The 23,856-nt window shown below is 41.8% G+C and overlaps 1 protein-coding gene and 1 long non-coding RNA gene across 4 annotated transcripts; one reads left to right on the top strand and one right to left on the bottom strand.

Annotated features, from left to right (window-relative positions):
• Window positions 1-6,153: 6,153 nt before the first annotated feature.
• LOC118166406 lies at window positions 6,154-12,149 on the top strand. 3 transcript variants are annotated; one of them, XR_004750488.1, is made up of 5 exons: window positions 6,154-6,606; window positions 6,685-6,827; window positions 9,207-9,276; window positions 10,070-10,133; window positions 10,225-10,620. It is a non-coding gene; the product is annotated as an uncharacterized LOC118166406 (long non-coding RNA). The 3 variants fall into 3 exon arrangements; XR_004750483.1 differs by having other exon boundaries at window positions 10,070-10,620; XR_004750486.1 differs by lacking the exons at window positions 9,207-9,276; window positions 10,070-10,133; window positions 10,225-10,620 and adding an exon at window positions 12,138-12,149 and having other exon boundaries at window positions 6,685-7,012.
• Window positions 12,150-16,474: 4,325 nt separating this feature from the next.
• On the bottom strand, window positions 16,475-23,825 carry ECHDC3 (enoyl-CoA hydratase domain containing 3). Its single transcript, XM_035325256.1, has 5 exons — window positions 23,670-23,825; window positions 23,290-23,411; window positions 20,976-21,073; window positions 18,369-18,569; window positions 16,475-16,970 (listed from the first exon to the last, which is right to left on the bottom strand). Exons 1-5 carry the CDS (start codon window positions 23,795-23,797, stop codon window positions 16,641-16,643), a joined length of 879 nt encoding a protein of 292 aa, XP_035181147.1. The 5' UTR covers window positions 23,798-23,825; the 3' UTR covers window positions 16,475-16,640.
• Between the last annotated feature and the right edge of the window lie 31 nt (window positions 23,826-23,856).

The following is a 23,856-nucleotide window of genomic DNA, read 5'->3' as shown; positions in this document are numbered from 1 at the left end:
AAAAGGAAAAATAGGGAATAAATATGTACTAGGATATGAGACAACCATGAAAGTTTAGCTTTGGTTTAGCCAAAGTAAAGTTTGAGTTACTTTTATGGTCATTGTAGTTGAGTTTCTGTTTGTGGTAACTGTGGTATTGTGATTTGTTATTTGTACAGATTGGCAATTAGAAACCTCAGGACAAGATAGTGGCTTATCATACAAAGTAACAATACAAATACCATCGAGTTAGCATTCATTGTTACTCATGTTTGCAATCACTGATCCCACGGGAGATATGCTTCACAACTCTTATACAACTTCTCCTAATGATTGTCCATGCCCTTCTTCTTGGCAAGGCATTCCTGGCTATTGCCCGGACCTGGTGCCCCAGCACACTTTCCTTTTCAGTGCCTAGCTGCCAGGATGGAATCCAGACAGCAAGAGAAACTTAGAGTGGTAAATTTGGTGATTTGTCCGTAAATCAGCAGCAGACTGACATCCCAGCCCAGATGTCACTGCTGCCTCAGTTGTGGTCCTTCAGTAGCTTTTGTGGTGCCATTCTGTGCACTTTTGTGGTCAGGTCTGGGTAGTGATCCAGATTTTTTTTGGGGGGGGAGGGAGGGAGGAATAATTTTATTTTACCTTTTTAAATAGATAATTTTGCATTTGGTTTAGAGTATCATGGGACAAAAATCCTTCGGGTTGAGGGAGACAAATAGCAACTTCTGAAACCAGATCCTCTGCTGTGGGGACAGGGATGTGGAACATCAGAAATGGTGATCCAGGCTGCAAAAGAACGAAAAAGCGTGAACTTTCTCAAAGGATGGAAGGTCTGAAATCCCATCGTTCTCTGAGCTGCAGAGGGCAACTCCCATTCCTTCCCCCAGGTGATCAGGGTATGTGTGTGGAAAGTGAGAGATGAGTTTGAAAGGTCAAGGTTAAGGGACAACTGAACCTCCTAGCTTCCTAGACAAGCATCTGAGATGTCACCACTAGCTGTAAAAATGGCCAGGATAGGATCTCTGAGAGCAGAGGCACAGTCAGCATTTATTAGGCATTCTCTAGGAATGCCTTTAGCAGTTAGTCCTATTTGGGAGTAAGCCAGAAGAGAACCTGATTTTTGAAGGATGCTCTAACTTAACTGGAAAGTAGCCCTGAAGGTGCAGTGGCCAGTGCCATTCTGTACCTGCAGAGAAGCAGAACTGGAGGCATCAAGAGCTTTGGTTCTCTCCAGCCAAGCTTCACTGTCTTCATCTCTAGGATCCCCAGATTCACCCCTGCCTCCTCCTCTCTTCAGTACTTTATCCCTTTCCTGCGTTGCTGAGGCTATATCTCTGTCCAGGGGCCATTCCTTCTGCCTCCTCCATGTCACCCCCACTCCACCACTGCTTCTTGACCCACTATTTTTCTCCAGAGCTCCCCGTGCTGCCTTCTGGCTCCATCAAGCCGTTCCCTTCTTGTCCCTCTTCTGTGCTGCTGGCTCCAGATACACTGAGCCTGATCTGATAGGCATGCTAGTAAGCTGTCTAGTAAGTTGGATTTAATTTCTTTCCTTAGCTTCCTTTTGATGTTAGTGCATCTCACTGGTGAGACAAGATTTGCAGGTATGAGAAGTCAGTGGAGGAAGGACTTACCCAGGAAGCTGTGCCATCCTTGGGGTTTGTTTGTAGTTCAGTGGGAGGGGAGAGAAAGGGGAGCTGGGGGGTATTTTTGGAGTTCAGTAGCTCAGTTGCACGTACATTTTAATTTAGGCACCTAAATCCTTTATTGGTCTAGTTGTTAAGCTTTCCCTTCAGCAGATCTCGCTCTTTGAGCAAATTCTTCCCTTTCCTGTAGGCTTCCATAGCATTAATGCTGTAGAACAGCCTAACAGCTGTTCTTTGATTTCTGCTATTTAAAAAAAAATCTGTTTTCTGACATTTTCTGATAGTTTGTTCTCCCATACCTCCCAAGGAGCATAGACAACTAGATATTTTCCAGAGTCAGCAGGTCTGAAATGGATGTGACTCACTGTGGGGAATGGAAGAACATGCCACTGACCTGAGCTTAATATTTATCATGTTATTTCCAAAGGGGAGGAATGCAAATATAATTTAAAAAATACATAAAATGAGTTAGTCTAAAAGAGCATAAAATACATACACTCAGAAAAAAAATCTAAATTTATGTATTTATTATTATTTTTTATAGATTTCTCTTTTGATTCCTGTTCAGACTGCAAGTTAATTCTCCTAATGGCCCTCCATTGGCCCATAACACGAGTCTGGACGATCTTAATTCCAGTTCCCAAGGACAGAGTGTCCTGTGGAACGGTGAGCTGTGTTTTGCACTTGAGCTGTATTTTCTGTTTCAGCAGAACTGAATGATTTGTTGAGAAGGGCAGCACGGAGGGATTCCTTGTGTTTGAGAGAAGGGCTTGTCATTGTTATCTGGGATGTTCTGTAACTGTTCTGGAAAGGGATTCTGCCTGGTTTTTTTTTGGTTGGGCTGTGGGCTCTGCCCAGAGTTAACTTTTAAGTCAGTGGAGCAAATCCTGGTAATTTCATTAGGAGCTGAATCGGGCCTTTACCAGATCAAGAAAAGGGTTTAGATCTCTGTAGCGGAATGTACGTGGACTTTAGACATTTAAATTTCTTCTGCAATCCAAACAAACCCTACTTATCAGCCAACTAAACCTGCCTCTGCCTTATCTCTATAGTGCCTGTCTGTTTGATCTGAAAGTTCGCTAGTTGTACGTTCTGTCTGAGGTGAACAGAAAATGTCAGCACAAACTTCACCTTGTTCAACATCACGGCTTGCAGATTTTTCCTTCTCAGTGTAACTCAGGCTCAAAGTGCCCAAAGTGTGTTCAGGGGTACGTGGTATTATTTACTTACGAACTGGGTTTCAACATGCTGTACCTTCACAGAAATCGGGCTGGTGGATAACCTTCGTGGGTCAGAAAGTGAGAGCACAGATAAAAGCTTGTAATCAAGATGTTACAGTAAGATGAAAGGAAGAAAGAGGGGTGGAAATCCTCATCCCTAGACCTTCAAGGACAAATTGTGTATTTTACATCACTATCAACGGATAAAAAAATTCCCCATCGTGGCAGTCCTCTAATACCTTGGGACAAGGCTATTAGGGGATAATCCTAGCCTAAAACACAACCCTATGCTCAAGCATTGGTTCTCCTAATGCTGCAGGATACAATTACAGAACAAGGCCTGGAAACCACAGCCTTTGTTCTGCCTTATTGCTTAATTGTTTAATGAAGTATTCACTTCATCTAAGTGAGTGCTTTGTAATTTTGAAGTTGCATACAGCTGGCAGTGGCAATAAGCAAAGAACTGGCTTTTTTACAGAATAATTTGTTCTCTTGGTAGAAGAAGGAACCATTAAAGATACCTGGCTCTGGTAGTAAATAACCTGAGAGATCTCCCCATAAAAGGGAAATCTCACCCTTAAAAGTGAGGAAGGAAAGCATAATTCTTACCTTTTTTTTTTTTTTTTTTTTTTTTCTTCCCTCTCCTTCCCTCTTTCCCTTGTTGCTGTGCAGGGACAGATGGAAGTGGTTTTACCATTAGGAACTGATTATGCACTAGCAGCTCAGTTTCTAAGGTCAGGACACTGCTGTGACCTGAACCTCTAACACTGGAATGGGAGAGACATTCCTGATCAAAAAAAAAAAGAGGTAGGCACATCAAGACGAGTGCAATATTCGGGCCCATATCAGTCACTATAAATAAACATAAAATAACATTTTAAAAAGTGTATTTTAAACTCTTTTATGTGTTTTAAGAGAAAAGCAGTAGTACAGTTCTACTCTTGAAGATATCCCTATGCTCAGATTATGGTGTCAGACTCCAACTCCCAAGGTCAGCAAAGACTTCATTTCCCTACAGGCTACTGCTAGGCACCCCTCAGCACTTCAGGTGTTTTTGCTCATTCTTTTGAAGTATTTATTTCTCTTTATGAAATATTTATTTCTCTTTATTTCTCTCTATGAACTGCAGAAGGAACTTAGACCCTTAGCTCTGGGGTTGGATTCTATTTTTGGCCAGATGCCAGATACCAGGAGATTTGTGTTAGACAACTGAGAGAATGTGACTCCGGGAACAGGAGAAAATCATGTGAATTCTGAAGCTTTCTTGAATTCCAGCAATGCAGGGTCTCTTGCAGATGCTCATTACCAGTCTTTAATATAGAGTTTTTCTTTAATAGCTATAAAAGTGTTTTGTGAATAAGATTAATACGAAGTGAGGTCACCTGTGCACAAATCCCTTCCTCTCTTGCCACTCCTGTCTTTCGGGAGGTCATGTCTGTGAATATTTTGCTAGTTCTCACAAGGAAGAATGCTTCTTCATTGAAAGCACATTTCTAGAGGAAAATAGCAATGGAAGGGGTAAATTACAGGTTGTTCTCTTGTTGCTTTCCACGCAGGCTCTGCTGTACATTGTGAAATCTATGGATGACAGGATGGAAGCCACTGTGCAGCTTCCCTGGGAGCATCAACAAGTGGTGTGGTGCAGGGCACCTGCGTGCACATGGTAGATACACGTGGATATAGCTTATGCGCTGCCCTTGGCCCAAGAGGGGTGACAAATGCACGACTTCTAGTGACTGGTTCAATTTAAAGAGAGGTACAGTGCAAACCTTTTGTTTGTCTGGACACTTTGTAACTTGTTTTCACGAATCTTCTATTTTCAACGTCATTTAACAAACTATTACACGCCTTTTAATAAATTATAGTCATTAACCTTGCTGAGGGCAGGATTTTAATTCAGGCAGTAAAGAATCTGTCCTCCAGGCATGAATGTTCAAGATCACAAGAACGTCAGAGCTAACATCAATTCAAGGACCAGCAGGACCCAAACTGGCTTACAGCCATCTTTTGTACCTTTACCGTGCCGACCAGTTCCTGCCTGTGCCAGTGTACGGAGCCTCCCCATTCTGCTTTATCTGTGCTCACTTCAAGCTGCCCCTGTAGTCTGTTCTTGCAGCTGGAAGAGCTAAGGCATAGGAAGCCCCTGTTTACATTGCTTTGCCTTTAAGGACATACCTGCCAGCTCTTCTGCAGGGAGTTTCCTGCAGGAGCTGCACAGAGGCAAAGCACTGACTCATGCCTGCGAGAGACACCTCCTGGAAGGGCTGGCATGGAAGAGCCACAGGCCCTTCGTGAATCAGTCCTGAGCAGTCTCATTAGCACCTGATTTCTTAATCGTATCCCCTATATACTTCTGATAGCAGCTATTTTTGTATCCTCTGTGCAACTACCACGTTAACAGGGACTCTGTCCACATGAAAGAATGTATTTTCAACCTATATGGGAATGTTTGTGTTGACTTTTGTATAAACCCTTAAAGCTGAAAGTTTTTAAGAAAAAATATGCTAAAATCAGATGTTCAGTACCTTTTTCCAAAAAACCCTAGATTTTGCCTTCTTTGAAGAAAAGATTTTGAAAAGGTTGCGAAAACATTTAACACCTTTTTGGATTAAAATACTATCTTGCCAGGTGTGGTTATTATAGCTGCTTATCACTCTTACATAACATTTGTGGGTTTTTCTTTCAAAGTTCCAATTGCTTGCTCTTAGTGTTGTTACTGGCTGTGGCTCAATTTCTGTGGTTACGGCTCGCCATAATCTGAAATGGTTTCTGCCTGGCTTACGCTGCCACGCTGAGTCAGAGAAGGATCAGAAGTGGCAGGGAGGAAAACGAAAGAGGGCACAGATCGCTTCTGTCTCAGCTGGGTAGAAGCACAATTGTACAACAGGGCTGAAGGTTGTCCAGTGGAAAAGGCATTGAATCACGACTGGCAGAGATGACTCTGCTCTGAGTGGAGTCTTGGCAGCAAAAAAGTGACGAAGAAGCATCTCACTTACATCTTCCACTTGGTCTGCTGCTGAGAATTATCCAGAAGCTGCCTGGCACAAAGCTAACATAACCTCTACCCGGTTGCCACCGGCTGCTGGAGGTTTAGGCTGGGTTGGACCCCACTTGTCGCCCTGCTCTGTTATCAGTGTGCTTGTTGACCTAGCTGTGCTCACTGCATTCCACAGCTGATCATTCAATATTGTTTATTTGAATTCCTCTGCAGGTTCAGCATGGCCTGATACACTCACTGTTTTGTGCTTGAAGCAGTTACAGGCTTCCCTCACTGTGGTGACATTGAACAATGTAATTGTTCCCCATCCTTTTCCTATGGTGTGGGAATCGAGGGAGGACTGGTTAATTCATGCTGATAAGCAGTGTTCCCTGAAATTCCAAGTATTATTAATGGTATCAGTATGGTTGGGCATGCTTTCTGGCTTTTCATGAAGCCAGAAGTAAAAGTAAAGCTCAGATAAAGAGACACTTGGCATTCCTATTCTGTAATATTTACTACAGTCTAATGATTGCCACTGCATATTCTTGCGAAGTATTCACCAGCCCTGAGGGGTGGAACAACTCAGCAGGATATCTGCATTACAACTGGACTATTATTCCTACTGAGAGAGGACCTGAGGGAATATTTTTACTTTTCAACAGCTCCTGCTGTGCCTCGATGTGCACACTCCATCTGGACTAACACCTTCAGCAGTTCTCCTCTCTGCCTGCCAGGCTGGCCTAGCGGTGTGACAAGCCTCCTAGTTTATCACGGAGCCGTGAGTAACATAGCTGATTAGTTTTTATCATTCACTGTTCCCAGTGTGTCACAGACCAGTCCGTGACTTCCTTTACAGGTGGGGAAGTTGAGTCACGGAGAGATGATGTCCTGTAGGTCACCTGTTAAGCAGGGTGGAAGAGGTGAGAAGGAGAAGCTGGCTGGCTGAGCTCTGTCTGGGAGACCCGTGCTCTGATTGCTACCTCTTACTGAAAACCTGAGGTATGGTGGTCACACTGCTTGCCTTGTCTGCCTGGCTTGCAGGTCCAGTCTGCTGGAAGGTCTTTGCAAGTCTCTTGTTCCCTCCAGAACCTCCTAACAATCTCCAGAACCTGATCTGGATCTAAAATAAAACTGTCCAGAAAGCCAGAACAGTCAAGCCTTCTGAAACTGTTCTCTGTTGAATGGTCCAGGTCCCCAAACACATCTGTGTCTCTCACAGGTGTATTTGTTAGAGCAGAACAAGGTGTCTTCTTGCTTCCAAAAATCTGGGAATTTGGTATCAAGAAGCTCACCTTGACTATCGGATCACAATTGGTCCTCCAGTATAATTGATGTGGGTTCAAAGACAGGGGCTGCAGTGAAAGTGAAACAGAAGAGAATTTAGAGCTGTGGCTGGCATGACTTTGGGAGCACTTTCTCACAAGTGTTACAAGGCAGAGAGCTGCCTGATTGAACCAAGGGCTCATTCCTCTTGAGCAGTCAAGTAGAAACAAGACACTGGCAGCACTGGTAACAGAATAACCAGGAATTGCTTCAAGATTTGAGCTGTTACTGCCCTCTGCTGATCGTTTGCAATATAGTGCCAGCACTTTATTTGCCGAGGTGTTTCTGAGAATCTGTAGTAAACTGAAGGAGCATCTCTTGAATGGAGAATTATTATAATTATTTAATTGCTTCAGATTTTGCTTTTCACTGTTGTAACTGAGTACATATCACTCATTCCTCATCACAGGTGAGTCCAATCTGAGCAGTCGTGCCATGGCCCTGGCTGCTCATATAATGACAACCAATTTTCCCCTGCAGAGCTTGCAGTCTACAGAGACAAGACAGGAAAAGGACAGGAAAAAAAGAATGATCAGCCCCATTATGTATAGTTGCTGAGGTACTGAAAGATCTAGCTGAGCTCATGAAAAGGGGCAGCTCTGTTACCTTGCTTGGAAGCTGTTGTCTGATAAATTCAAAGCAGAAAGAAACTACAGGTTTCGACTGACTGCAAAGAGAATGGATCACACACTGTTGGTATCTTTTATTTTATTATTTTATTTTTTCCTTCTTCCTTTATTTTTAATATTTTTTTTTTTTGTCTTCACAAAGTTAGATATTTCCTTAGCTCAACCAAAGCCGTGATTCAGTCAAATACTGAAGCAGGCCAAGAAGCAATAAATAGGAGGTTGGACCAGACAGTCACATTTCCTGGGCATTAGCTTGCTGGAGGTCACATTGGAGTTTTGTGAGAAAGCCAGGAAGTGAATAAGTGAATCTTTTTTTTTTTTGTTCTTGTCCGGGGCTGTAAAAACATTTTTTTTTCTTTTCTTTATGTTTCAGAATCATCTAATAAATGGCTTGTAAAAATGTATTTAAATGTTACAGTGATGAACAGGGCAGAGAGATCTTGGACTTTTTAAAAAGATTTCTTTAGCCTGTGAATTGCTACTGGACTTCACCAGGACTTTTGCTGTGGTAAATTCACTCTTTGGATTTTGCTTCTTTAGCAGTTGTGAGTGGGTAACTGAATAAATTGGTGTTGTATTTCAGCCATCAAGCGCCTCAGAAAGGTTTCAGGCTTCCCATTGAAATATTACTGGACTGTCTACTCTGAGTAAGTGCTGACATGAAAAACCACTAAAAGCATACAGGACTATCCACAGACAGCACACAAAGAGGATGGTTATCTTCCACAACTCCCATTTTACCACACTAAATACATTGTTTATTTGTTTGTTTGTTTTTACAGTCTACCTTAGAGGATAAGTCTACTCTTGCTGCCAGACAAATGCTATTCCCTTACTCACACTGGAGAGGCTTCTAATTTTAGCAATTAAGACCACAGTTTCCAAGCCCAAATATGGAGAGGAGACATTAAAATTTCAATTTCTGAGCTGTAGTGGTGTCACTATAGGTTATAGCAATAACAATAGCAATGATAATATAATAATAATAAATAGTAACTTCAGGCCAATGAACAAGGGGCTGATTGTCCTTGCTTGAATATTCTTGCTGGTCCCATTGAAAAAGGGGTAAACTAGGTTAGTTTTTCAGTCCTCTGCATTGGTGGTCTGGATAAGTGTTTTAATATGGAAATAGCACAGACACACAGTAGAGAAACTTTACAAGCAGTACAGACTGGGAAATGTAGCAAGGACTGACTGTTTAAATTGAAGGATGATTGTGGGAAGAGAATTGTAGGGGCTAGGGGAAACATAACAGGAAGGAAAACCTCTGGGAATGGGAAGTGGAGGCAGGAAGAGAAAGGTACTGTGGAGACGCACTGCAGGATAAGTGAGAGAGAGTATTCACCAGGAAGTAAAGGTGATAAATCCACCTAGTCATAGCACAATCTAATGGATTAATGCCATTATGTTTTGCTTTGTGCACTAGGAAGAATCCACAATGAAGCCTGGAAAAGCTTGCTGGTGCTAGACAAGAGAGAATGGGCAGGATGTATGTGGTGAGTACCTTACTGTGCAGATGATCATGCATTTGCAGCATATCCCAATGCACTGAGCCTGTGTTGTGAATACATTCCACTTGGTAAAATTGTTTTTTACCAACCATATCCTTCCAGCTGAGTAAACTCTGTGGTGTAGAAATCCAGAGTTGCTTCCCTGCCCCTCAGCATTTCTCCTGTATGGCCGGCTTTCAGAGAACCAAATTCTCTCATTACTTTGCTCTTTCATCTGTTACACCTTTCATTTTTTACAATTTTCCATTAAAACCACTCCCCCACTCCACTATTTATGGCATTGTCACCAGTTGTTAAACTGTGACATGTGGTATTTTGTAAAGCTTCCCAGATTTGTGTACTTATGTAAGAGTCTTGACATTCATTAAAAAAGTTATCCAGCTATAGCAGGAGAGAAAAAAAGGAAGAATTGTTTTGACTTTGCACTAAGGACTCCAAACCTAAAATGCAAGAAAAAACACACTCATTTAAAAATATTTTTAATCTCGTCTAGTGAGGTCTTGAGAAGGTAGGGAGACTAAGTCATAAATATTGGCCATGGTTGTGCTTATACTGTATCCTGAGAATAGTCTTTTGTTATAGGCTTGACTCCCTTAAACAACAGATGATGGACTTTTAATGTCATGAAGGGTATGTTTCATTAAACAGGTAGAAGAATCAAAATACTCATATTTAGACTGACGGCCACATTAGGAGAATGATTTCATGTATTCATTTGCTTTCTCCTTTCCCCCATGTTCTTTATATCTCTTACCAATTCTTCCTTGCTTCTTTACAGAAGTATCATTCAGTGTCCATACAGAGAGTGATTTTGGGCCAGGAAGTGGAGAAGACCAGAGCAGGTATATAGCACATTATCCTTGATGGGGGAGAGTTGACAAAGAAAACACTCGTCTTTCCAAAAATGACTTCATCCGCTGTAATTGTTTATAGGAGGACAGGTCTGGAACAAAACCTGAGTGCCACTTTGGAAGACCTAACACCTCCTCAGTAATCAGCAGCTGATGCAGCCTGAACATCTCCTATTACTGTTAATTTGTCCTTAAAAACTCCTTCAGAAAGCAGACTATGGCTGGAGCTTCTGTTCTCTTAAACATGACCCATTACGTCAGACCTCACTGACATACGGCTCTAACGAGCCAAGCTGCAGATGGTCTGAGGTGTTGCCATCCATACCTGTCCTGCCTTTTCCAGAGGCGACTTCCCTTCAACAGAATTGGTGAAAGAGATCAATACCTATACCTGTGTTAAGTCCAACATGTTAACTTGCACTGCTGTGGAAGTTAGTTTAAAATGGTTATGATTTGACCGAGGCTACAGGAATGTTTCTTCTTTCATTTAATTCCAGGGCATTACAAGTTTCAGTCTAGATGGCCTGAAAACTTTGTCCTACCTAACGGGAAAAAGGTAGGTTCTCTTTTACTATGCAGCTGCAACAAAACTAAGCTAAAATATCCAGGTGTCTGTGTTGCTGGCCTGCACAACAGTCATGAATCAGGATTCCAAAACCCACAAAGCTGGCTTAAATGTTAGTAGTAGATATTCAAATTGCTCTTTCATCATCTGGTTTTGTTTTCCATTTTTTCTCTGTCACAACCATAATCAATCAAAAACACAGTAGCCCTGTGATGCTCCCATTGTCCTGACTTCAGAATCCAAATATTTAATAGTAGCATCCATATTTTAAAAGTCATAGAGTGAAAATTATGACAGTTGGTTCATGGATGATTTCCCTTTCTAAATACACTGTGGTATTAGGGGTACAGCTCTACTGTTTTCTTTTTGTAAGAGCTATAGGATTGAAAAAAAAAAAGCCTAATACTGACAGCAAACAGCTAGGAAACAGTAGGTCAGTGGAGAATGAGAAACGCATAGCTCTAATGCCTTTGTGCCTTTTGTGAGTCTCCTTCAAAAGTGTGTAAAACAGGATGGGGATGCATTACGCAGTGGCTCAATTCAGAATTAGTATGATTGAGGTGCAATGCCATTCAAATCAAGAAAAATGAATCCTACTCATTGCAGTATGAGTTTTGTCCTGTGGCTTGAGGTCTTCATGGAAATCTAACCATTTGTCTATTCTACTCATAGCTTAGAGGAAGCAGCCAGCATTTCCATGAAATTATTTTAATGTAGAATTATTAAAACATTTTGCAGCTACAGAGATAGATGGGTTTTACATAAAATCTCTGCTCTTTGTAGCAACCCGATGTGATATTGAGCAAGATAATGGTCAGAAAGAACACTGCCAGGCTCCTAATGAGAAACTGTTGACAGTAAAATTACCCCAACATTCATCAAAAAGCCAATAAATGTCAAGCATGGGGCCTTTGATGCAGTAGCTCATAATTCCTGTTCAGAAGCCTTTGCAGGCTTTTCAGGGCACGTGACCATCCTGCATTTCTGCTGATTTCACTGAAACATTTGTTGCTGAAGAAGGACAAGGAGCTTCTGGATGCCATTGTTACAGTGCCACTGGCTTACTGTGAGACCTCAAACAGAGCAGGTTTGCCACAATTTCCCCATCTGGAATACGGGAATCGCCATATAGGAATTACCCAAAGGCAGTTCTGTACAGGACACGGTGTTGCCATCCAAATGCTCAGAAATCATGAGCTGGACCATAAAAACTGTGATCCTGATTTTTGCCAGTGAGTTAGATATCCAGGTTTTTGTGTCTTTGTAGTACATGTTCTCAAGCTCTCTCCTCCACAGGAACAGAAGGTTTCTTCAAACCAACACAAAACCAGTTCTCAGGTAGCTGAATTCTGGGCTGGGCTGCCTTGAGAAAACCACATGAAGCTCATGCAGAATTCCCAAATGAGACTGTCTTCCATTCTGTTCTTCAGCTCTGTTGAATGTGAAAGTTATAAACACCTTGCCCAATTCCTGAGTCCTCTGCCCAACTGCATCTTCAGCATATATCCCCAAAATGATGCGATGAGGGACAATATTGACTAGTCCATGAATTAGGAACAACCTTGTGCTGTGTTTACTCTACCTATCTCTGCATCCTGGCTTGTCCACCTTGTTCATGAGGGGATCGCATCCTCCAGATTTTGCCTATGGATCTTAGTTCTAAGATTTCCACGTAAAGACTGAAAGGCATTTTTATAAGGCTTCTACTTCACTGACACTTTGAGGTCAGTGTCTGGATGGTTCATTACATTCATCCAGACAATTCCTTGCTTGCATTTGCTCTACATTTCCATACTAGCTGCTCCCAGAAAACCTGTACCTTTCTGTCATTTGCAGGGATGAGCTGCATCCCAGAGGCTCTGTGCAGATGGAGTCATACTTAGTTTACAGAGAAGCCTGAGTGCATGCCACATGCTATTAGGGTCACTTGAAACTAGGCTAATTACCTGGCAGACCACTGCAGAGCAGACTTTAATAAAAATGAGTGGGTGACAAGGGCTAGACTCCTTGCTATTTTAGGACAGACTCTCCCTCAGGCAGCAGATAGCCACAGCGGTAAGGCTCCCAGTCTATCATTTGGTTTGTTGTTTCTTGGCTATGGAACTTAATTAACAATTCTGGAACCGTTCTGTTTCCCAGGAATGGCCTGTAAATCTGTTAAATTAAACAGTAAAGGCAGATGTGGGGAAAAAAAATTACAAGTCAGAAATGAAAAATGATGTTGCTTTGTCAATCCATAGAGGCCAGTGCAGGAATATGCTAAAGCCTTCTGAATCTCTTCTCTGTCTAGCAGCTCAAGCAAGAGGGCAATATTCCTACCATTTTTGGAACTGATGATCACTAATTACATAGTTACGTTATTGCACAGATTAGTAGAAACGAATACTGTGGAAGCTGAGTTAAAATGCACTAATAAATATTTTCCCCTTGGTCAGGAAGGTACAACACAACCATTTGTCATATCTCATACTTAGACTGGAAATGACCACGACCCTAGAAAAGCAGCATTCTTAAGGATCTGACCTCAGCCATCTGCAGCTCTCTGCTTCCTCAACTCCCATGGATTTGTCTTGTGGAGGAACTTCAGGCATTGTTGGGTATTTTACATGGAAAACCACTGATAAGGCTGTACATTTACAAGGATGTACCTTGTACAGGTACAAGGATGATGGTGTACTGGTTGTTTAGAGGATAGGCAGAGATACTCTGATTTTTGATAGATAACTTCTCCTCCCATCACCATTTTGTCTTGTTAAAGCATGCCTGTTCTTAACTTTACATAGCACTGCTCACTTTGAATAATGCTAAGGATACCTACATGTCTTTGTAACACTAGAGTCTCATGAGGCCATTCAAATTCAAGAAATCGATGCGCAGGAATAACAAGACCAGATGCAATTCCATTTCAGTAAAATTATTTCAAATAAAGTAATTATTCTTAAAAAATGCAGAATTTTTCCTCAAAACTTATAACTGTCAATTCACAGTAACGAAAACTCTGCCTTTTGTAGATGGCAATCGATTGCAGGAGAATTTCTAAATATCTGAAAGAATGTGCTCATCTAAACTGCCATTCATGTTTTAAGATGGCCAGTGAAACTATTTTATTACTGCATTTAGTTGAAAAGAGCACTGTTCTGCAAAAATCAGATAATGTACTTATTCCTAAAAGCCTGGAACAAAAGAGCCAGTAGAGATTTGCTGAGTAGTTGCAAGGTAGCCATTAAATATAAATATTTTTAAAAACAATTTACTCTTTCCTAATGCTTTTAGAGCAGCATGGGGGAAGCAGTCTAAGTGCAACATCTTAGCCTATTGAAAAGGGCATGATGAAGGTTACTGGGCTCCAGATTTAACCCTTTTATCTCTTCACTGTTGTGGTTTGTTGTGACAGGCAGCTAAGCACCACACCAGGGTGCTGAAACCAGGACAACTGTTCATAACATTTTCTTACCAATATAAACTGTGAGTTTATACAAAACATATTTAACTTTCTTAGTGATTGCAGTAGAAATTTGTATTTTTAAAACGACTATTCCCAACAATCTGAATTTTTCATATTCCTATAGAAACAAACTATTTGTAATGGTGAACTGAAGTTTAAGTTTCTCAAATTAAAAATAGCACCAGAATTGGAAATTGCTTTCTTTTCATCCTGACTGTCCTTTGTGGACAGCAGAGAGAAGTGCTTTGTGGGGGTGTACACACATAAGCGATGAGTATTTATATCACTAGTTTGAATAAAAATGTGTAGGTCAGTTAGAAAAGAGGTATCTTTAGTAACCAAACTAGCCAGGTATAGTTCCCTAGTAATATGAGCAAACAGGATTTGTCTCTTTGGAAGCAAAGTGTCATTCAGCCCACAGATCCCAGCAGCAGGGTAGGAGTACAGCCTGTTGCTGCTCTACGGAACGCAGACTGGCTGAACTATGAGACCTCTTTAGCAAGGAGACATTACCAAAAATGCCCTTTGCAAGAAGATCCTCATGCTCAGGTCATTCTGAAGCAGACTGGCTACAACTACATGGTATAGCACTTCACCTGGGTTTCCTCTAGCTCCATATGGCAACTTTGTGGCCCAAATCCCAAATCGCTGACTTTCCATTGTGGCAGTGTTTCAGTTCAAAGCGCCTGGAGAAACCGGCAGGCATGCCAGGAGGATGTTTTTTAGCCTGATGCTGGGGATGCTCAGGAGTGATGGGCAAGGCTTACAGGGTTAGTACCAGGGAAGGGCAGAGGCAGCCAAAGCTGCTGTGGACTCATCCGTGCTGGCTAGGAGGAATGATCAGCCCCTGGAAAGAACCATCCCAGAGCTTCACTGGGTATGTCACTCACTCCAGAGAACTGAGAAACGAACTGACACGTGTACTGGCAGGGAACCAAGCACATAGGAGTAAACACACCTGAGTGACATCCCTGTTGGTTCATGCTCCCACATCACTAACACACCCTCAGCAAATTTGCAGGTGATCTTGAACTGGGGAAATAGCTGACATACTGAGTGGCTCGTCTTCAATCCAGAGTGACTATGAGAAGAATTGCACCCAGGGAAGAGTGACACCAAGCACCAGAGCCAGCTAGGAACTGACAGGCAGAGCAGCAGCCTGCTGAAACCCAGCTTATCGTGGATGCCCAGCTGAGTGTGAGCCAGCAGTGCACTCTCATCACAAATAAGACAAAATGCATGGTGAGCAATACCGACTGGCTCAAAGTGACCAGCAGACAGAAGGAATATTTTATTCTCCTCTGCTCAGCACCGGTGAGGCCATATTTGGAATATAGTACGCTTTTGGCACAGCCAGTGCAAAAGGGATGTTGAGAAACTGGAACTTGTCCACCAGAGTCAATTATCTCGAGAACGTGACCTACAAGGAGAGCTGAGGAAGCTGGACTTGTTTAGTCTGGCACAGAGGAGCCTAGTGTGATCTAAGTGCAGCCTGTGACTGCCTGAAGAGGCATACAAAGATGATGGAGCTGAAGTTTTCTTAGTAATGTCAGATAATGCAACGGGGCAACGTTTGAAAAGTGATGCTTTGAGGCTCAGACTGGAGCCTCCAAGTTAAAGACTTATTTTTATTTATTTTTCACCAGGAATGTTGGACAGACTACCCAGAAGAGGAGCTGAATCCCTGTTGTTGGAAGATTTCAACACCTCAAATCCAAGGCTGACCTCTTCCAGTGTTGGTAAAGACCAGCTCCGAGCACAAAGTCAGCCTTACATGCCCAAGATTCTGTGATAAACTGAAGACATACAGCCTTAAAATAATGACTGGGTCAGAACACTGCCAGGTGAGTCTCTGCTGAAACCCACAGGCAGTGGTTTTTGCAGTGTGCCCTTTGTGGAAACCAAACACCCCAAGCCAGGCTTAGCCTCCCTGGAGTCAACAGCAAAATCCTCTAGATCTGGAAGAGGCACGTGCTAATTCGAACTGATGGTGAAACAACAGGATTTGCTGAGGGAGACAAACTAGTAATACACACAGTTCAGAAGCACGTGTATTCATAACGATGAATGGGCTAGTGTTACTGGCTTCTGTCTGTAACACACTGAACCGCATTGGAATATAAGTCATCCACCACCTCTGGAATGTGCCCAAACCCTTTAATTCTCTATTAATAACAACCAGAACTAGGGAGACTAAACGGGGTGATCTGAGTTCTCTCCCAGTCCCTGTGATACAACCTGGGACATATGAAACTGATTTTTGTCGCACAGCATTCCTTCTGAAACCACAAAAAAGATTCATTGCTGAAAAAAAACAGTTGGTTTGATTTTTCTTAAAATTTATTATATATACTTAGAAATCATTTATTGTGGCTTTGGCATATGTGTGATAAGAAATTTAACTTTCAGAAAGAACAGGAATATAGTTCCCAAAGGCAACTGCGTGAAGAATCATGAAGCACAGCTAAGCTTAGCTTAGAAACAGTATTCATTTCTTCTCATCCTGAGAATGGGACCAGACAGGCTTACGTTTCTGAATAAAGGCTTCAATGCCTTCCTGCCCATCCCTCAAAGTCAAATTGTCTACCATGACCTGAGAGGTTATTTTGTAAGCAGTATCAAGGTCCTGTGCCATCTGTCTGTAGAAAGTGGCTTTCCCCAGTGCCAGGACGGATTTGCTGCTTTTGCATATCTTGCGAGAGATTCTCATGGTCTCTTCTTCCAGCTTGTCTTCTGGTACCACCTTGCTGACAAGCCCGTGCATTAACGCTTCACGGGCAGAAAGAGGTTCACCCGTGAAAAGCATCTCTAATGCCACCTGAACAAGAAAAGATACCACATTAAGTCAATTCCACTGCTGTATTGCTTTTGTTTGTATTTTTTTTTTTTTCTTCCTCCAAAAGCCCAGAATCTCTAGTGATTGCAGTAGGGATCAAGAGAGATGTGGATGGTCCACAAAGTCAGATAGCTGAACTCTGTATTTTAAGATGAGTGTGGAATAATAAATAAGCACCTAATAGGTCAATTTGCAGTTTTTGAAGATACCTTCCTTTAAGTTTGGTCTGGGTGTTTTTAAATGTGTCCTTCTTAACAGCTCCATCTACTTCAGTCTCCTGTTGCACTCAGCATCTTGTGCTTGAGGTTTCAAATAAAGACATCCCCCAAGTGCTCACTGACTATTCAGTGTTACTTATCAATGAGATTTTTTTTCCATGAGTCTTCATGCAGTTGACTAATACCCAGAATCGTAAGAGCTGATTATCCTTTTGCTATCTTTGCTTTGGTAGCTACAAACAATGACAACATTTCATTTGATAAAAGGTAAAATCAGCAATCCTGAGCACTGTAGGGAACACACCTGCTACTTTAAAGGGGGGCACAGAGAAAATTACGTTCCAAAAGTTTTAAAATGGTAATTGTAAAAATCATAAGTATTAGTTTAGAATCAGTTATAACTGTACACTATAGCACACTTAAAGAACAACAACAACAAAAAAAAACACCAACAAACAAACACATTTGAACTGTATTTGAACTTGATGGCCATACAGACAGGAAAATTAAAGTTGAAGTTTTTACCCAGCAATTGGGCTTGTCCTTACATCTCAGCAGAACCCTGTTGGGCTTGGAGAGCCTGTCCACACGAATCTAACAGGATCATGACTGAACATTTATTTTCTCAGTTCTGGAGGCTTTACAGATCATACTTCTGCTTATGCAGCGAGAAATGTATAGTAACAATCAGTAGGAAATAAACCAGGAAGAAGGTACGGGAGGGTTTCAGATGCTATTTAAAGCATCTTGATCTAAATGCAGGAGGATCATGCTGGTAGTGAAATGTCACTGCCTGGCCAGAATTGATACCTCAGTGGAGTTGGTATCCTGAACTTGCAGGGGTTTCTCATCAGGGGAGGACATCACTGTCTAAAGCACAGAGCTGTCTGTTGGAAAGCAGAGGGCTCACTGAGCTGGCGTGCTGCTGATACGAGTTCCTGCTGATTGGAATCAGACCAGTAGGAAGCTGCTACCCCTAAACAGAGGTCATCCCTTTATTACTTTTCCCCCAGTCCAAAGTGTTATGAAAACGTCTTTGGCAATGAAATATTTTGCATGTTGTACTGTAGGAAGATGAAGTTAAGGCAATGGAACTAAAACTCCTAGCAAGGGGAACCTACTAATTGCAAAATTAAAATGAGTGCCTGCAAAGGAAGCCTACCTTTCTTGGAAGAGATCTGCCCAAGGCCACAGCTGGTGTGGAGCAAAACAATCCAATGTTTACTCCAGGAGTAGCAAATTGAGATTTCTCACTCGCCACCGCAATGTCGCAGCTTGCCACTAGCTGACAGCCTGCCGCTGTAGCCAAGCCATTTACCTGGGCAATCACCGGCACCGGAAGTTTCTGGATTAAAGTCATAACCTGCATGCACAGGAGAAAGTGGTCAGTTAGTCCCTGAAGTTACGTCGTGGCTGTTCTAAAACGTGCACGTGCTTCACAGGCCTGGTATCACGGTGTGCACTTTCCAGTTTCATAGACTGGAGTTTAAGTTCTCTCTGCAGAACCTGCTTTAATGCTTGAATGCACCAAACCACTGCTGTTCCAGTCGCTGCTCGGCTGTGTAGCCAATTATGTAGGTTTATGAAGCCAACTTTTCCTATCTGTGTTAGACTTTGGATGGGCAAACACTCTTGTGCTTTCACTCTTGTAGCTTTCAGAGGTGGGACATCCAACTTTAGATAGGTGAAGTTAAGAAAGACGTATTTGTCTAGCTCTTCTAACTCAGGTTCTCCTTAAATAAAACGGGGATCATCAAACTAACCTAACTTTAATACCTGCACATAGAAAATCTATTTAACTGATTACTGTCATTATCTACATTTTAAAAATTATCACATTAGCACAGTGTAGTGAGATAACAATTTTTAAATTTCTATTTCAATTTCTCCAGTAGATGAAGTCTAGCAAATGTTACGTCACTTAGGTGAAGTTACCTACATTCGGTGTTGAATTTCATCAGTCTTCGTCTCACATTTTCTTTGTTTAAAAACAATTTTTCAGTGCATTTTGAAAAGCAGACAACAAAAGAGTAACAGTATGTGCATGTGTGCACAGAAGCAAGTAAAATACTCTTTCCGGTTATAAATATTCAAAGGTAAATGGTTCCCTGAAAAAAATAAAAGCCCAGTACCTATGGTTTTGTACCTGAAAAGCCTCTGAGAAAGTGATGTTTCTAGCTGTCTCGCACTCCTGTGTGGAGAATACTCAGTTCTCAGATAAAGCTAGCAATGCTATATAATGCAGTATTATAGGCATGGGGAAACAGAGGCACAGCAGCTGAAATGACCTGCATATGGTTACCAGTCACAGACAAATGTCCAAGCCAAAGCTCCTGAAAACCATCCCAGTGCTCTGGACCCCCCTAGTGCAGGATGTAAACATGTTATTTAGGGTAGTATCCATTGTACTTAAATTAGGATCCCAAAATAAGACTGAATTTCTTTTTCTGTTTATAAAGTGCCCTTATGTTTATCAGCAAGCCTATGCAGGGATACTAGTGAGCTGTGTTTTATAAGAAACTTAAATCCCTTTGAAATACTCAGGTAGAAGTTGTGAAGTACTATTACCACTATCATCATCATCAAACAGATTACATCAAAATGTCGTTTCACCTCTTACATTTCTTTCTGAACTTGCTTTGCCAGTTTCAGGGAATCATTTAGGTTGGCAGTAACCTTTTGAGATCAAGTCTAACCCACCCTGCTCAGGTAGAGCAGGCTGACAAGGGCATTGGCCAGTTAGATTTGGAATAGCTTCCTATTTCCGAATTTCATGGTCTCAGGAATATTTATCCAAAATTGGTATTTGTAATAATGCTCCCTTACTAAACTTACTATGCAGTAGGGCACCATTCTCAGAAAGAAAGCTAGGCATGTTTTCAGCTCTATACAGGGATATTCTGTATTTTTGCTTTTTCTCAGTATAAAAACAAAGACTAGCTTGCTATACTTACCATTAATCCTGAATATACAGCTCCAGAACTAGAGATACATACAGGACAATTTAAATTCTTCTGGTCCTTGAAGTGAGAAATTTATCAACTCTTGATTTCATGCTACATGCATGGAATAAGTTGTGTTTTTTTTTTCTTTTCTTTTTCTTTTTAGTAGTTAGTAGTCACCTTCACTCCGTGGCTTTTACAGAATTAAATATGAGTAATGTTAGCTTGACAATGTGTATAGATATCATTAGTTCTTCTAGAGTAACTAGAACAAAAGGTTTCAAGCTTTTTGTGATCACTCTGAGCAGGACTGGGGGGGTCAAATTCTAATGCCATTAAAATCAAAAAGGTTTTTGCCATTCTCTCCAAAGGCTCCAGGATCCACTCTAACATCCCAACCTTCAGGTCTGTGCTTCTGCAATAAGAATGAGATCTTGTATGGTCTGCTGACTGGGCAACCAGAGTCAGAGATGTATTCAGATCTTGCTTTCACATTGTCTACTTGATGTTTAAGGCCGTCTTGTGTTATTAGCTAGATGCTGGGAAAGATCCTTTGACCACAAGTGGTATGAGTTTGTTATGCCTGGATTTCTGGGAAAGACACTGCCCAAATATTCAGGTGCAAGAAGAACTGGATAAAATAAGGAACACGCCATGACTTCACCCAGTAGGAAACATGCACACTGGCATTCTAGGATTTTTATTTGCACATAGAGAAATCTGGGGAAAACATAAGTTCACCAGGATCAGGTGTTAACTTAAACCAGTATCACTGCTTGTTATTAAAACAAGGCAAAAGGGGGTGGCACTTAAGAAGAACTGCTTACCTCTGCACACATTGCAAATACTTGGGAATGATGCTTCACATCATCTTCGCTTGACAGTTCCTTTAAATCGTGGCCAGAACAAAACACAGGGCCTTCAGCTGCAAAGAATTTCATGAAACGTCAGTCTGAACTAATCAAGAAACCAAGTGGTGTATCAATACCCCATTTAAAGGTATAAAGGTGACAATGATAAAAAAGAATTGGTGTTTTACACTCACTTCCTAAATATGGCCTTCTGCGCTCTGAAATAACTTTAAATTGCTGCAGTAAATAATTTAACCACACTAATGCCAATAAGTATTTTAAAGGCTTAGTTTTACTTCCACTCCAAGTTAACTCAGTTAAAAATAAGGTTCTTTACACCTCTCAGCCCAGTCTCTTTTAAGATACTGGACTGAACTGCTCTTTGGTAGAATGTAAACTAGTTAGCTGGAGTGACAGTGGACTGCTCTGTTCTCAGACAAACAAGTAGGGTTATTCCCTGTTTATTGTACGCTAATGATGAACTTTTACAAAATAAGCAACAAGAATTTTGTGTCATGGTGTTTAAGGCAACAATGGAAAAAAAGTTCTGCTAGAGAAGAATGAGAAGGGCTGTTATGGCCTCTGTTCCTCCACTGATAACACTCATCTCAAAAAGCTTCTCTAGGGTTTGGGTAGAAAAAGAACAAGATTCTGTAGGTGTAAGTTTTGGATTTGCTTTCCTCAAGTGGCAGCTAAGATAAAAACATGCTCTATTGATACACTCTCTCTGCAACAGTTTTCCTTCCTCATGAGACATCTGCCATAAAAATAAACCAACCTGAAGCTTTTTAATCCTTCAGATCTCCTCAGATATTTGCATGGATGCGACATTCCCATCTACAGCTATGAAGTCACCACCTTAGCTATGAATTTGCTTCTTAAGAATCAGCTTATTGTTAACAGCCTATCTAGCAATAACCACACACCAGCCATCAGCTCACTGGATCAGCAATACATTATCTGGGAATTTAATCACATCTGCATTTGTGCCTCATTGAAGGGGTATCCACTGTAAAGTCTGTGTTAAAGATTCAAAGCATCCCCTGACAAGTCTTTTTCTTGAGAGTTCTTGTTTTGAATTCCATTCAGCAATGGTATTGGAAATCAGCAGGAACGTGCAATTTATATTTAAACTGAAAAACAAACAGGCAAGAAAAATAAAACAACCAAACTGTACTCACAAACTCCCAGAGCACCATATGCTCAAAAAGTAACCTGAAGCATCTTACAAAAATTGTAACTGCTATTTGAAATATTGAATATATATATTTGTCACCCCTGTGAAGCTAACTTATTTCCACTTTCATGTGCATGCACACTTACACATGAGCAACGTTCTCCTCTCAGTACCAGAAATCCCAGCTTTCTAAATTATTAAACTTATTTCTCCAAGATGTTTGGAAGAACAGGGGAAGATTATCTTAAAATGACAGAGGAAAGAAAATGGCTTAAGAACATCTCAACTTGATTTTTAAGAACGCTACGGGTTAGTATCTAAATGGAAGTCTCTGAGAGATACGTTTTACATTTGCAGGTTACAGGTGACTTCAGTATCAATACTATGGTCTCTTCTTCATTAGAGAGTTTTAGAAACAGTTTTGACAAACCAGTGGCAAAAATAACAAAGTCTGGTCCTGGCTTAGAGCAAGGGGAACAAAGCACTAGAACCCTTTAAACCCTTTGAACCCTGTTTACTACAATCTATACCTGCCACTGAAGGCAACAAAAGTCATACAAGCTCAGCCTGTTTCTGCATGAAAACCATTACCTAGGAGTGTTTGTTCTTTTAGTCTATGACTATCAGAACCTGGATTTACTGTTTGAGCTACTGTTCATATGTAGTTTTAAAAACAATTATTTCACTTACTGCTTACTTTTACAAATAGAAATAGAAAGCTTATCAACTCTATAAACATACCAGGCAACCTGACTGAAATACTAACATTTTGAATACTGTTCCAACAGCGTTTCTTCTTAGATGTGTTAATTATCAACAGAAATATAACAGAACCTAGTCAATTATTAAGGCTGGCTTCGAGAATGAGAAATTAAGTATATTAAAGTGGAAAGCAGGATGAATATAAAAGGGCAGCGAAGTCTGAGTGGGGAAGGCTGGTTCCCCATGTGTGGTTCTGGTCATGTTCCTGGCAGACTGTAAGAAACCAGCATGCAGGTTCCTTCCTGTCCCGTTTTCTATAGTTCAGTGATATTCTGAGTTTTAAGCTCCATATTAACCTGTTTCTTCTCATTCTCTCAGCCTCTCCTTCTCTTTAGTTGAGCCAAGGCGTACCTGAAATGATGATAACGCGGAGCTCTTTGCTTTTGCTGTCGTGCAGCAGGTCCTCCTTCAGCGCCTGCAGCATGGAGAGGGACAGGGCGTTTCTCTTCTTGGGGTTGTTCAAGACAATGTTTCTGCAGAAAGCCGTTAAATACAGAGGGTTACCGCAAGGCGAAAACAAACACAAAACGAGCAAACATTCAAAAGGAACAACGAACCCCACACGTCCCGAAGCGTGCACACGGAAACTCTGTCGGACTCCGCGCTGCGACCACAGACCCTAACTAACCCTTCCCCCCAGGGCCCCGCTCTCAGAGCCCCCCCCCCAGTTCCCACCCACCCGCTCTCAGAGCCCCCCCATTTTCTCCCGATTCCGTCTCCCCCCAGCTCACCGGACCCCCTCGGCCTGCCGCCTCAGGGTGAGCTGCTCCGGCCGGGCCGCGCTGCTGCTGCTGCAGGCTGCGGCCACAGGCCCGGCCAGGCGCCGCCTCAGCCTCCACAGCCCGGCGGCCGCCGCCATCGCTGCCCGGCTCGCTACTGACCCCTAGCCCGGCTCCTGCCCGGCCTGGAGCTGAGCCC

This window comes from Oxyura jamaicensis, chromosome 1, assembly GCF_011077185.1.
Source record: "Oxyura jamaicensis isolate SHBP4307 breed ruddy duck chromosome 1, BPBGC_Ojam_1.0, whole genome shotgun sequence".
In the NCBI taxonomy this organism is placed as follows: Eukaryota; Metazoa; Chordata; class Aves; order Anseriformes; family Anatidae; genus Oxyura; species Oxyura jamaicensis.
Note: the sequence above shows the minus strand (reverse complement) of the source record. Positions and strands in the feature narration are given on the sequence as shown.